Here is a 14,442-nt window from a genome sequence, read left to right as displayed (position 1 = left end):
AAGAACAGGAGAGAGAGAGAGAGAAGAGAATTTGTTTTGTGAGGCTTTGTGGCTTTATGTTCTAACTCTCTAGGAATGCTTTTGTCTTTCCAAGTGGTTCTCTTCACCCAGCTTCTTAAAGGAAGCTAGGGATGCTTGTAGGGATGCTTGGGTCCCCGGCCACCACCTCCTCCTCATAGAAGGTGATCACACAACAGAACGTTTAACCCTTAAGTGTTAGGAACTCGTAAGATAATTTGCGTGTCGAGGTCCTCCAAGCCACCCCCAAATAATTCACACTTCACACATAATTTTTGTTTAAGGTTTTTGGCATAATGTTGGCCACAACTTTATTAAAATACATCAATGTGAGTGGTTGCTTAAGCATTGGTTATGACTGTCTGTCCCCACACCCAGGGACAGAACTGACTTCCGGATTCCAGCGAAAGCCAGTAAGGGAAAACAATATTGGGGAGAGCATGGAGCTGGACACCGGACCCTCACCCCCCCCCCCCCAGCATGCTGCCAGGGGGCTTGCATGGCCCTAAGCCCCCTTTAGGGGTACAGACGAAAGAATGGCAAGCCCCTGGATTCCTTTAATGGAATTCCCGTTCTGCAGCAGCATTGGAGGGGCAGTTGTGATGATTTGCTACGCAGTAGGCAAAAACCAAATGGCACCAGCCAATCAGCCAATTGGACAAACTTCCTACCAGGCCCCTGCCCCAAAAGCAGGCGGCCCCATGACAGGCATAGCAAGGGAGGGTGGGCGGGTGATCTGATGCACACAGCAAAGAGTCCAGTCAGTGCTGTGTGACTTCACTTTATAACCTTTGGTCCAACCCTCTAAATTGCAACACCAAAATTTGCCCAACAACCCAACCGCTCAATCACTGCGGATGGTCATCCAAACTAACCCGCCCAGCAACAGAGGGGTGGCCTGCCAGACCCCACCGCAACACGTGCTCTCTATGAATGAGAACACTCTTTGGCATCAAACTAAGCCCACTGCTCCTGAACTAACTAATTCTCTCTTTCTTTCTCTCTCTCTCTCTGGCTGTGTGCCCACCGTACAGTTAAAGCACATTGAATCCTGGGGAAGGAAAGTTTACCCAGCAAAAACCCACTAAGTTCACCAAGCCCTTGGTAGGATGGTTTTGGCTTGCAAAAACACACAACCTCTCTCCCCATGTGGTGGGACAGATGAAGGCCAATCAATTGTACAAGAATCCCGGGGAAATGGAGATTCTTTGGGTAGGTGGGTCCGCAAGATAGATAATGTAATGGTTCTAGGGGTTGCTCGTGCGTAAGTTGCCATTACTCCTGGCTAGGTTGCCTGGTTGAACCCTTGCTGTCTGGACAGCCTCAAGTTCCGTGGCTGCCTCAGTCGCTGGCAGAATCTGTCAGTGAGCGTTTCTTAAACCTCTTCCAGCATAGAAGCTGTTTGACGCCCAGTCTCCTCCCCCTTTGCCTGCGCGGAAGTTTTCTGCGCAAGGTGGGTGTGGGCAACGGAGTACTCGTGCCCTCTCCGCTGGTCTCCTGCGAAGAGTCCTGGAGCCACCTCTCCGATTCCCCCATCTGCCCCCCTTCTCCACTGGTGTTACGCTGATTTCCTTCCCCAGCGGATGGGCTACCTCTCCCCCTACTGGGACCCTCTCCACCATCGTCCTGGAGCCTCCTCTCCGCCTCCCGCTCCAATGGCAGTTCCCTGACAGATACGTTGCCTGTTCTGAATGGGGTTTCACTCCTTCTGAAGGTGCAAGTGTGTGGTTACTCCTGGATACTGGCCTTTGTCGCTGGTGGCCCAAGTGTCCTCTGTGGCAAGCATTGCCATTTCCTAGCTTCTGTTTCTCTGGCTACAGCAGTTCCTGGACAGGAATAGCCTGGCTGCTGTAAAAACTTTGCCATTGTTTACTGAGATTTTGGTTGGTATTGCCCAACTATGGATTTTTATGTTTTATGTTTATGTACCGGCATGCAGGCCTGGGGTGTCGTCCAAGAAATTCATCCCATCGACACAAGGAATTATGCGTCCTCAACACAACTTCCCCATCCCCCCCCCCCCCCGGAGCAGAGGTTTTTTTTAAAATCATTTTTATTTGGTTTTACGAATACAGTGGTACCTTGGTTTAAGAACAGCTTAGTTTATGAACAACTTGGATTAAGAACGCTGCCAAACACCTGGAAGTAGGTGTTTTGGTTTGTGAACTTTGCCTTGGAAGCAGAACATGTTTCGCTTCCTGTTGAGTGTGTTCCATTTGTAAACTGAGTCCCCCACTGCTATGGGAAAGCGTGCCTTGGTTTAAGAATGCTTTGGTTTAAGAATGGACTTCCGGAACGGATTAAGTTCGTAAACCTTGGTACCACAATACAGAGTTATAAACAAAGAATTGAAAATTATATCCACATAGAGAAATTCCTCCGAATCTCCAGATTTCCCCCCCCCACCCCCTCCATGGGGTCCCATTTTCAACATTTAATACTACATATTCTTCCATGCTCCAATTTTTATATCAAGCCATATTATCCATGGTTACTGTTACGCTACGAGCGAAATAAAAATCCTGCTATTGTTTCCATCTGCTTACAGTGGTCTCCTAAATAACTTATAACCCCCCCCCCCCATTCTTTTATAATGTTTTCTGTCCTCTTGGTTTCTGAGTTTTCCGGTCAGCTTTGCCATTTTGGCATAGTCCGCCAGCTTGGTTTGCCATTCCTCTCTGATAGGGACTTTATCTTCTTTCCATCTCTGGGCTAGTAGCATCTGTGTTGCACAGTCTTTTCTGTTGCAAAAGTCTTTTCTGTTCACTTGGGATGTTGGTACCTATAATTCCTAATAGAAAAGCTTCTGGTTTCTTAACGAAGTTATTTTAAGCATTTCTTTTTTCATTTCATTATATATCATCTCCCAGAAAGCTTTTATTACCTTACAAGTCCACCGCATATGATAAAAGCCTTGCACCGATGCAGTTGAGCTAGTTGGATTCTGCAACAAAAGGCTGCATCATTTTTGTTGTTATTGCTGTTTGACAGAGAGATTTCGGGACCTGCTGTTCCTCCATTCCACTTGGGATGCTGAGATCCTGCCGGTCTTCCAGCAAAGGCGTTATCCTAAGTAAGTAAACGTTACCTTCTCCTTGGGAAGAATTAGATAAGGAAAAAAGGCAAATTTCGTCCTGTGGTTTCCTGTGCCGCAAAAGAGATGGGTCTCTGCGCTCCCAGACTGATGGATAAGCCACTGATCTCAGTGTCTAGGCTGCATTTTGCTTTCCTTGATGTTGTGCATCGACACAAGGAAGGGTCTAGTTAGGTTAATCCCTCTGTGTATCTTTTGGTATTCCTTCTCTCCTGATGACAGACGCACCTGGATTTTTAACAAGGCATCCTAGGTAGGTGCCACACACATACACCCACACACGTCACAGCCTGCTACAACCATTGAAGCATACAAACCGACTGAATCAGGAACCTGGCTTTTGTGGCAGCCAAATCGTAAACAGAGGCACCTTCTAATGAGAGCTTGCTTGTTTTCAGAAGAAAGAGAAGTAAGACAGAGATAGATGAGAGTGCATTCATAATTAGAAGGCGCCCATCAGAATCAGATGCCACTTTCATTGTTAATTAACAAGCTGTCCATCATTATCAAGGGCTGTCGGGGAGGGGGCTTGCATGCTTTAGAGATCTTGAGATTCCCCCCCCCCCCATCATGCAAGACGTGCAAAATGTCTTTGGGTCTGTCAGCGATGGAGGTTCGGTTTTGACCTCAGCACAGCAGTATCCTAAAATGGGGTAGTTTTTTCCTCCCCCCGCCCACCAGGTGAGGATACAGAAATACATCCTTTGAGGAACGGGGGCTAAATCTGCCCCCTGCCCCTGGCGACCTATAGCCTTTGAGAAGGAAGCCTCATCTTTTCTGCATAGCTCCACTTCCTCATCTGCATAACCCCATTCCGGGTTCTGCACTTGGGACTCAGCTACACTAGTAAAAAAACACCATTGTTTTAAATGCATTATAAACATGCAGCACCAGATGGCGCTGTAGAGCACAAAACTTTTCTATGAGATTTTACATAGCGTTTTCTCTCTCTTTTGTTACAACGATTTAATTTATGACTTATTTATAGCATTTATTTTTCTGTGTGAAGACCCACCCTCTGTCATGCTTGAGACCTGGCTTTCTGTATACCTACTCTGTATTTCAATTCCAGACGATATCTTTGAGTGCTGCCCCTTAGGTAGTCAAAATGGCAGCAGCCATGCTCACTAAGAGGTAGCGCAGATATGGCGAGACAGGACCCTGCTTTTCTTGTATCTTGTCTTGGTGTACTTGGTCTCCATCAATTTATTTATCTAGTTGAAGGTGACCAACATTTTGGGGCTGGTGGATCTATCTGGAATTTCGTGAAAGTGCCATGAGCTCTAGTTGCAAGATGGCTGCCATGGGAGCGTGGCATAGCACAAAATGGCTGCCACACCTAAAAGACCTGAAAAAGAGCTAGGACCCCAAAATGGTCTTTCAGCGCCTCTCCTCAGCTACTTCCACACTGTCTCTCAGGGAAAAGCTCTTTGCACCTCTCCTGTGTTTAGAACAGAAAGGAGGGGGGGAAGGAAGGTGTCTATTACTGCCAATGATATTTAGCCATGTTTGTGGGTGTTCAGTGAAGGAGAGGTTGAGCCGCTGCAAGTAGGAAGTGAGCCTGGAACAGCAAAGAGTTCCTCATGCATTTTATAGAGTATATAGAGCTGATAAACATTTACTAGAATTGTGACTTCAGTCCTATGCATGCTGAAGAGGAAGTCCTATTGAACCAAGTAAGTGGACACAGAATGGTTATGCTTGTCTGATGATGTTGTTTTTAGTATCATCAATATCTGTATGGCTTCATGTAGTTAGTATACTTTACGATACGATATGATACGATAATCTGTATTGTCCTCACAGCAGCCTTTATTGCTGCTATTCAACTGTGTGAATATTTCTTTCTTTCACATGTTGAGTTTAGTTAAAATACACCGAGGTTGGGTGGGTTTTTTTAAAAAAAACAAAATGAAGAAATGAAGAAAGCTGAAAGAGGAAGGAAGAGGGCATTTTTGCCACAGATTTGAGATGAAACAGTGCAGTGGGAAGATGTGCGGAGGTTGTTCCAGGTGGCACGAGATGAAGGGGAGAAGGTTCTCTGGAGCACAGCAGGGCCAGATTGAGCAGAGGATCAAGACCACTGGAAGTCGAGCATTGGATGTACAGAAGGAAGAGGGATTGGGCCAGAGAGAGAGAGAGAGAGAGAGAGAGAGAGATTTCATTAAAACAGATAGACGACTGCCAAGAATGGCTTCAAAACCCAACAGGGCGACTGTTCTCAACTGGCTGCAGAAGCAGAGATAGAAATAGCAGAGCTGTTGGCTCTGAGAAGGAAGCCCTCACAGCATTCTGCATTGAAATGCTTCCCTGCTTCATTCAAACACATTCCAGGACTAGGTACATCCACACCACCACCTGATCTGACTCAGGTCAACCCAGAAAACAGCCAACCCAATCCCAGCCCCAAAGCAATCCGTGTCTGTCACCACCTGATTCGGCCAGAGTCTGGATCTTCCCTGAATCAGCTCAATTTGGTTCAGACTTTGGCCAAATCCAGTGCACAGACCTGCTACAGACTTCAAAAACTGAATAAGGAATGATCCCTTAGGTTGTGGCCTGGAACGTTGCAGAGGGAAGTTAATATAATACCACCCTGTTCCAGATTAGGATTATAAGGGCTGTAATTTAGTGGTGGAGCTTCTGCCTGGAGCACAACATGTCCCAGACGTCTCTAGGTAGGGCTGGCAAAAGCTGCTGCCTGAATCAAACTAGACAATACTGCAATAGTTAGACCAGGAGTCTGATTCGGTGTACATAATGCATATATGTTTCTGCATTTGGATATTTGGATAAATAATACTCTTAAGGGGGGGAGGAATTGCAACTGTATTACCAATTGAACATCATTTCCCTGGCAAATTCTTCTCTGGCGTGGACTGTAGAAACTGAGTGGTTTACCCTTTACTCTTCCAGAACTTTGAATGCTGTGCCAATGAAATGCTGGGTGCCCCAGGAACAACCTTTCCCAAGGCTCCTTGTGCCCGGGATGGTGCCAAGCATGCTCATGAGATTTGGGGCATGTAATTTTCTGGATTTCTGAGTTCCGTACTAAAATATGATGTGGCCTGGAATCAGAGAATTCAGCCCCTGAGCTAAAGCATCCTCAGCTGATAGAGATGATAGATAGATGATAGATAGATAGATAGATAGATAGATAGATAGATAGATAGATAGATGATAGATAGATAGATAGATGATAGATAGATGATAGATAGATAGATCTGATAGATAGGTGGTAGATAGATAGATAGATGACAATAGATAGATGATAGCTAGATGATAGATGATAGATAGATAGATAGATAGATAGATAGATAGATGATAGATAGATAGATGATAGATAGATAGATGATAGATAGATAGATGATAGATAGATAGATAGATGATAGATAGATAGATAGATGATAGATAGAGATAGATAGATAGATGATAGATAGATAGATAGATGATAGATAGATAGATAGATAGATGATAGATATAGATAGATGATAGATAGATAGATAGATAGATATAGATAGATAGATAGATAGATAGATGATAGATAGATAGATGATAGATAGATATAGAGATATAGATAGATAGATGATAAATAGATAGATAGAGAGAGAGAGAGATGATAGATAGATAGATAGATAGATAGATAGATAGATAGATAGATATAGATAGATAGATAGATAGATAGATAATAGATAGATAGATAGATAGATAGCCTCTCCTTGAAGACCTCCAGGGAGGTGGAAGTCTTCCTAACCCAATAATTGGTTCCATTGTCAGATGGCTCCTGCCATCAATACATTTCCTCTAATGTTCAACCAAGATCTAGCCTTCTGTAAGTTGTCCATTAGATCTGGGACTGTGGGGGACTAATCTATGTGGCTGTCCTCAAAGTTTTGGAAAAGTGTGATCATGTCCATCTACATTCTTCTCTCCTTGCGGTGTTCGGGGAAAGAGGGAGGGCTCTGATTCCAAGCTAGAAAGGAACATTGCTTGAAAATGCTGCTCAGTTTGTAACCTAGCCGAGCTTTGCAAGCTGGACGAGTTTGCATTTCAAGCCAGGTAATTACAAACCTCTGTGACACCTTTCAGCCAGAGCTTTAAGATGATGCAAATTTGTGACAGTCCACCTGCATGAGTAACATTTCACTGGTGCTAATCAACCGATGTTGAATTTTCCCAGTGGGTTTGCAAGTGTCAGTCTGGTTTCATGAGTAGTTCAGTGCGCCAGAAAAGAATAGACCTAATTTGAATAAAGAAAAAGCTTGGGGATTTTTGGAATGGCATGCAAAGTAGCATTGGCCTATGAAACAGCAAAATAAGAGAACATTAGGTTGCTCTTAGGGACGTGGGTGGCGCTGTGGTCTAAACCACAGAGCCCAGGGCTTGCCGATCGGAAGGTCAGCGGTTCGAATCTCCACGACGGGGTGAGCTCCCGTTGTTCGGTCCCTGCTCCTGCCAACCTAGCAGTTCGAAAGCACGTCAAAGTGCAAGTAGATAAATAGGTACCACTCCGGCGGGAAGGTAAACGGCATTTCTGTGTGCTGCTCCTGTTCACCAGAAGTGGCTTAGTCATGCGGGCCACATGGCCCAGAAGCTGTACGCCGGCTCCCTAGGCCAATAAAGCGAGATGAGTGCCACAACCCCAGAGTCGTCTGCGACTGGACCTAACGGTCAAAGGTCCCTTTACCTTTACCTTTAAGTTGCTCTTGTGCCTTTAGCATCAAATTGATGTGTATAGAAAAGGCACAGCAGTGGGTGGCAGTTGAAAAGTTGGCAATGCTAAAGCAGTCTTGTGAAGGGGTCAATGTGTGTTCATTTGCAACGCAAAAAATGAATGGGTCGAGACAGATCAAGCTTAGATGCATAGCCAATGATCTGGAAGCATGTTGAACCATTCATAGGACACTCTCAGTGTGTTCAAATTCATTGAAAATACCAACACAGGCCAATGTAAGGTGTGGCAGAGATCCCTTATGAATGCATTCGCCTTCCAGACATTCAGAAATTGCTTCTCTCATTTGCCCCACCCTCAAAAAACTTTTTTTTAAAAGAATAAATGGCAGCTCATTTTTACTGGTGAATTTCAATGGAATGCCACCCTCCAAATCTATCCCTGTGTGTGTGTGTGTGTGTGTGTGTGTGTGTGCGTGCTGAAAATAATCAGAGTTGTGGTGTGTGTGTATTTATCATATAATTAGATGCAAGGAACAGGTTCCCGCTGTTACTGCTTGAGGTCTTGTGTCTCCCGGCAGCTAATGGCGAGATCTGCTGAACGTTTTCAACTCCTTGTTCATTTCCACAGAAGCAGTGGGTACTCTCCCTCTCTTAAAACCACAAACTCTTTGAACCACCATCTCATGCTGCTTAGATTATTGAGCTGTAGCACTCTTTGAAATGATAATGGTCCTTCATTATATCTCAGCACCAGGATTGGCTGAAAAGGTGGCCTTCTCAGGGAAGAATAAGGACTGGTTGCTTTCCCTTTCCTTTCTTTTGCTTCGTTTTGTTCTGTGTTTTCCACACAGGGAGAGTCAGCCACACTTTGGCAGCTCATTAAAAGAGAAATCTTTACATGTGTTATTTTGAGCCATTGGCTGCCGTTTATAATATAATTAATCTTTTGCAATAAATTGTATGCTCATTACAGGAAATGGTTCGTTGGCATCACAGCTCGTTAGCAAACAAGCTGAGGACTATATATAAATACACCCTATAGAGCAGGGGTCAGCAGCCTTTTTCAGCCGTGGGCCGGTCCACCGTCCCTCAGACCAGGTGGTGGGCTGGACTATATTTTTTTTTTGGGGGGGGGAATATATGAACGAATTCCTATGCCCCACAAATAACCCAGAGATTCATTTTAAATCAAAGCACACATTCTACTCGTGTAAAAACACCAGGCAGGTCCCGCAAATAACCCAGAGATGCATTTTAAATAAAAGGACACATTCTACTCATGTAAAAACACGCTGATTCCCAGACCATCCATGGGCTGGATTGAGAAGGTGATTGGGCCGCATCTGGCCTATGGTCCTTAGGTTGCCTACCCCTGCTATTACAATCACACACATGCTAATATTGAAGAAATTTATGAAACCTATGAAAAACAGAGTTTGAATTAAAAATTAAGGCAGAGCTGAAAGTTGCTTTTGTTTTAATTTATTACCTGCCCTTCACTCTAAAGTCCCAGGGAAGTATTAGTATACAATACCAAAAGCAGCTTAAGACACTCACAGAAATAATGTGGGTCCTGAAAACATACAATTGAAGTGCGTCCTCAGCATTCTCCAAAATAATGGAGGTGCCAGACACAACTCTGTGGGGAGGGAGATCCACAATTTAAGGGTATGCAGGTACCCCCCTGGGACGCGGGTGGGTTAAACCACAGAGCCTAGGACTTGCTGATCAGAAGGTTGGAGGTTCAAATCCCTGTGATGGGGTGAGCTCCCGTTGCTCAGCCCCTGCTCCTGCCAACCTAGCAGTTCGAAAGCACGAAGTGCAAGTAGATAAATAGGTACTGCTCTGGCAGGAAGATAAATGGCGTTTCTGTGCGCTGCTCTGGTTCGCCAGAAGCGGCTTAGTCTTGCTGGCCACATGACCTGGAAGCTGTACGCCGGCTCCCTCGGCCAATAAAGTGAGATGAGCACCACAACCCCAGAGTCGGCCGCGACTGGACCTAATGGTCAGGAGTCCCTTTACCTTTTAAGTACCCCCCCCCCCAATACTCTGCCAGGGCCACTTGTTTTGCCAAGGGCAGTGGGGTTTTTTAATGGATTTGATGGCATTAAGCATTCTCGTGGTGGAGATGGATGGTTCAACCACTCTGGAAACATTTAATTAAAAAGTTCCCAAGTTTCTTTGGGGAGAAGCTGATTAACGTCATATGATACTGCATTCAATGTACAGTGCAGACACTTACAATGTGACATTGGTCTTCACACCTAAGATCAATGTTTTTTCATCCTCTTCTTTTCTTTCCCCCTCTTTTCTAACTCCTCTCTTTTTTTGAGCAGAGAACACAGATTGAAAACCAGATCTGACATGACTCAATATCCTTTCTCATTTCCGAGATAGCTGCCATTTTGAAAATAACACCAAAAAAGAGCGCTTCAAATATACAGCGAGCAATCTGAAAGTGTTGACATCAGCCGTAAAAAAAAAAAGGTTTCGAAAAGGAGAGGTAGATGTTCATTTATCAAGCTGTCAGACTCTGACGCTCAGCGATTCGTGTAGAGGTACCAGTTTAGCTACGGACTACGAGATGTCTTGCTCTACTTTTGTTAAAGCTAGATCTCTGTAACATCCTGGCTATTCACAAATGTGTGTGTCTTCTTCAAGCTGCATGCTCTCATCCAAGTCTAGTGCAATCTTTCCAACTAAATGAGGTCTAGTCTCATGGACTAGACCTGGAGAATTATGTGTTCGTTGTTTTATGTGGAACAGAGGGTAAAGGATACAGCACCATTGACTACACCTGCAAAATCGCTCCCGTGCTTAGGCAGCAAACCTATGAACGGCAGCAGATGCTATGCCAGAGCCAGGACTGGTGTGGAACAGGCACTCTGAGCAACGTCTTGAGACCAAAGGGAGCATAATTCATGGCCTCTCTGTGCAGTCTGTTGATGTAAATAAAAGAACTGAAAGAAGCTCTCCACATCTCTGATTTCACTCGGCACTCAGCCTGTGACTTGGGACAGGTGGCAGCAGCAACGGGTGAAGGGTTAATTGGCACAGGTAGCGCCACCCTCCCATACATTTGTCTGACTTCCCTTCACAAGCCCTCTCAGCCAGTGGGCACCACTGCCTCCTGTGCCACTCATTTCCATCCATTAATTAAGTCTTGCCACTGACAAAACAAGGAGCTCCCAGAACCCCCCCCCAGGTTTCCCATCCTTCATGCAGCTGCCCTTCTCTGTGCAAACGTGATCTCTCTTCAGAAACTCGTGCAGAACTGCCAGTGCAGGACTGCAGCACAATAGAGGCATTGCAGAAATTACAAAACGCTGGTGGCCTTTGTGTGCAAACGAGGGACATGGTCTGGTTGGGGCGTAAGGCTTATTTGGAAAACCTGCTTAGGGCTGTTTTCTAGCCTGGTAGGGAAAGCCGATATGCTGTCCCCAGATATCACTGGAGTCTTGTGCCCCCCCCCAAAGATTGGCGCTGTTTCCTGGGGCTTTTGGGAGTTCAAGTCCAGCCAAATCTGAAGGGCACAATCTCAGCTGCCCTGGCTTTACAGCATCTTCTTGTCCATCAACAAACTTGACATGAGCCAACAGTGTGACGCGGCAGCTAAAAAAGCCAATGCAATTCTGGGCTGCATCAATAGGAGTATAGCATCTAGATCAAGGGAAGTAATAGTGCCACTGTATTCTGCTCTGGTCAGACCTCACCTGGAGTACTGTGTCCAGTTCTGGGCACCACAGTTCAAGAAGGACACTGACAAACTAGAACGTGTCCAGAGGAGGGCAACCAGAATGGTCAAAGGCCTGGAAACGATGCCTTATGAGGAACGGCTAAGGGAGCTGGGCATGTTTAGCCTGGAGAAGAGGAGGTTATGGGGTGATATGATAGCCATGTTCAAATATATAAAAGGAGGTCACATAGAGGAGGGAGAAAGGTTGTTTTCTGCTGCTCCAGAGAAGCGGACACGGAGCAATGGATCCAAACTACAAGAAAGAAGATTCCACCTAAACATTAGGAAGAACTTCCTGACAGTAAGAGCTGTTCGACAGTGGAATTTGCTGCCAAGGAGTGTGGTGGAGTCTCCTTCTTTGGAGGTCTTTAAGCAGAGGCTTGACAACCATATGTCAGGAGTGCTCTGATGGTGTTTCCTGCTTGGCAGGGGGTTGGACTCGATGGCCCTTGTGGTCTCTTCCAACTCTGATTCTATGATTCTATCCTTTTCATGAACATTTCTCAGTGAGGTACGTTGTCGGCGACATGTTTTTCATGCTGTGTTTTCTCGTGTGTTTTTCCCCCATAATACTGCAAAGCTGGCACAAGATGAGAAGCTGCAAGCGCCTCTCTGAGGAGCATTTAAATGAAATACGTTTAGGCCTCTCCTCCAGGCTTCCCCTCTCCCTGCCGCTTCTCATTTGGCATTCTCGTGACATTTCCCGATCTCCACGCTCAGCTTTCCTCTGGGAAGTTTTTCTGTTTGAATTGCGCCATGAGCTGCTGGAATATTGACCACCTCCGTGCTCAGTTGCATCGGCTTCTTGGCCTCAAAGGAATCTTGGTGTGGGTTGTTTAAAAATGGATCAGGGCACGCTGCAACTTTTAGAGACCAAGCTCTTCTAGATGGAAGCTTTGAAATGGTGGTTCTCTCAGACAGGGGTTGGGGAAAGGCTGAAGGATGAAGTGGCAGTTGGATCATAGAGTCATAGACTTGCACAGTCATAAGAGACCCTAAGGGTCGTCTTGTCCAGTCCCCTGCATTGCAGGAATCTCAACTAAAGCATCCATGACAGATGGCCATCCAACATCTGCTTTAAGCTCTCCAGGGATGGAGAGTATCTAGGGAGTCTGTTCCACTGTCGAACAGCTCTTGCTGTCAGAAAGTTCTTCCTGATGTTCAGCTGGAATCTCCTTTCTTGTAGCCCAAAGCTGTTGGTTTCGGGTCCTACCCTCCAGAGTAGGAGGAAACAAGCTTGCTCCATCTTCCATGTGACAGCCCTTGAGATGTTTGAAGATGGCTATCGTATCAGTCTCCTCTTTACAGGCTAAATATCCACAGCTCCTTCAACCTTTCCTCATAAGACTTGGTTTCCAGACCCTTGATCATCTTGGTTGCCCTCCTCTGCACACGTTCCAGCTAGTCAACATCCTTCTTAAATTGTGGTGCCCAAAATTGGACACAGTATGCCTGGTGGCTCTGTGGGTTAAACCACAGAGCCTAGGACTTGCCGATCAGAAGGTCAGCGGTTCGAATCCCCGCGACGGGGTGAGCTCCCGTTGCTCGGTCCCTGCTCCTGCCAACCTAGCAGTTTGAAAGCACGTCAAAGTGCAAGTAGATAAATAGGTACCGCTCCGGCGGGAAGGTAAATGGCGTTTCCATGCGCTGCTCTGATTCACCAGAAATGGCTTAGTCATGCTGGCCACATGACCCAGAAGCTGTACGCCGGCTCCCTTGGCCAATAAAGTGAAATAAGCGCCGCAACCCCAGAGTTGGCCACGACTGGACCTAATGGTCAGGGGTCCCTTTTCCTTTATGCCTGGTGTGGTCTGGCCAAGGCAGAATAGAATGGGACTATTATTTTCCTTGTTCTGGACATTATAGTATCGTTGATGCATCCTAGAATAGCATTAGCTTTTTTTGCTGCTGCGCCATACTATTGACTCATGTTCAGATTGTGGTCTACTAAGACCCCTATTTATTAAAATAGCTCTAGCTCAGTTCTGTCAACACTGACTTGACTGGCAGTAACTTTCCAGGGTTTCAGGCAGGGGTCTCTCTCTGCCCTCTCCAGAGAAGCCAAGGGTTGAATGTGGGACATTTTGCTTGCCCTACCACTGAGTGACAAGGGGCCTTCTAGAGGAAAAGCAGTGAAGGATGCAAGCAAGGAAAGATGCAATGTGTGTAATATGAATTTGCACAGCCCTTTGTTACCCTCCTGCTTCTCCAATTCACTTCAGAGCTCAAGCTTTGATGGCATCTTCCAGCAACCTAGTTATTCTGTCCCCAAAGCAAAAGTCCGGTGCGCTGCAGAATAGCTGGACAGCTAGCAGCTGGGGAATGTGGCTAGCAGCCACGGAACAGCAGTAACAGCCAATGAAATTAGGTGCCAAAGCTATTGCAAGTGGTGTCTAACCAGCTAGCTGGAGCTGCTTTGTGCTGAGACCAAAAAGTGCAGAAGCTGTCAGGATGAAAGGCTTGGGGTTTTGTTTTGTTCTGTTCTGTTTTTGCATTGTTTTTGCATTGTGGGTATCAGTAGAGTGAGGTGTCAGGCTATAGGCCTGTTGGTAGCAATACAGAATTGAGTGGGATTTCCTCCCAATATCTTTATTTTGGGCTGCTACTTTTAAAAAAAGAAGAAAATTGAAGTATGCCGTATAGCACAGAGTACAACCTTCCTTCCTTCCTTCTCTTCTTCTCTCTCTTCTTTCTTATTCTCTCTCTTTATCTCTCTTTTGCTTTTTCCTTCCTTCCTTTCCTTCCTTCCTTCCTTCTTTTCTCTTTCCTTCCTTCCTTCTCTCTTCTCTCTCTCTTCTTCTTCTCTTTCTTTCCTTCCTTCCTTCCTTCCTTCCTTCCTTCCTTCCTTCCTTCCTTCCTTCCTTCTTTTTTCTCTTTCCTTCCTTCCTTCTCTCTCTTCTCTCTCTTCTTCTCTCTCTTC

At 45.7% G+C, this 14,442-nt stretch overlaps 1 protein-coding gene across 6 annotated transcripts in view; it reads left to right on the top strand.

Moving 5' to 3' along the window:
• Positions 1-14,442, top strand: part of NOX4 (NADPH oxidase 4) — a 101,409-nt gene that overhangs the window by 67,660 nt on the left and 19,307 nt on the right. For all 6 annotated transcript variants that reach the window (XM_083436527.1, XM_083436528.1, XM_083436526.1 and 3 more), the window contains one exon: positions 3,010-3,091. In XM_083436527.1, the coding sequence (XP_083292653.1) occupies positions 3,010-3,091 (82 nt within the window). The remainder of the gene's footprint in view (positions 1-3,009; positions 3,092-14,442) is intronic.

This window comes from Podarcis tiliguerta (genome assembly GCF_965153285.1).
Source record: "Podarcis tiliguerta genome assembly, chromosome: 4".
NCBI classification, from domain to species: domain Eukaryota; kingdom Metazoa; phylum Chordata; class Lepidosauria; order Squamata; family Lacertidae; genus Podarcis; species Podarcis tiliguerta.
The sequence above is the reverse complement of the archived record's forward strand: the minus strand, read 5'-3'. Positions and strand labels throughout refer to the sequence as shown.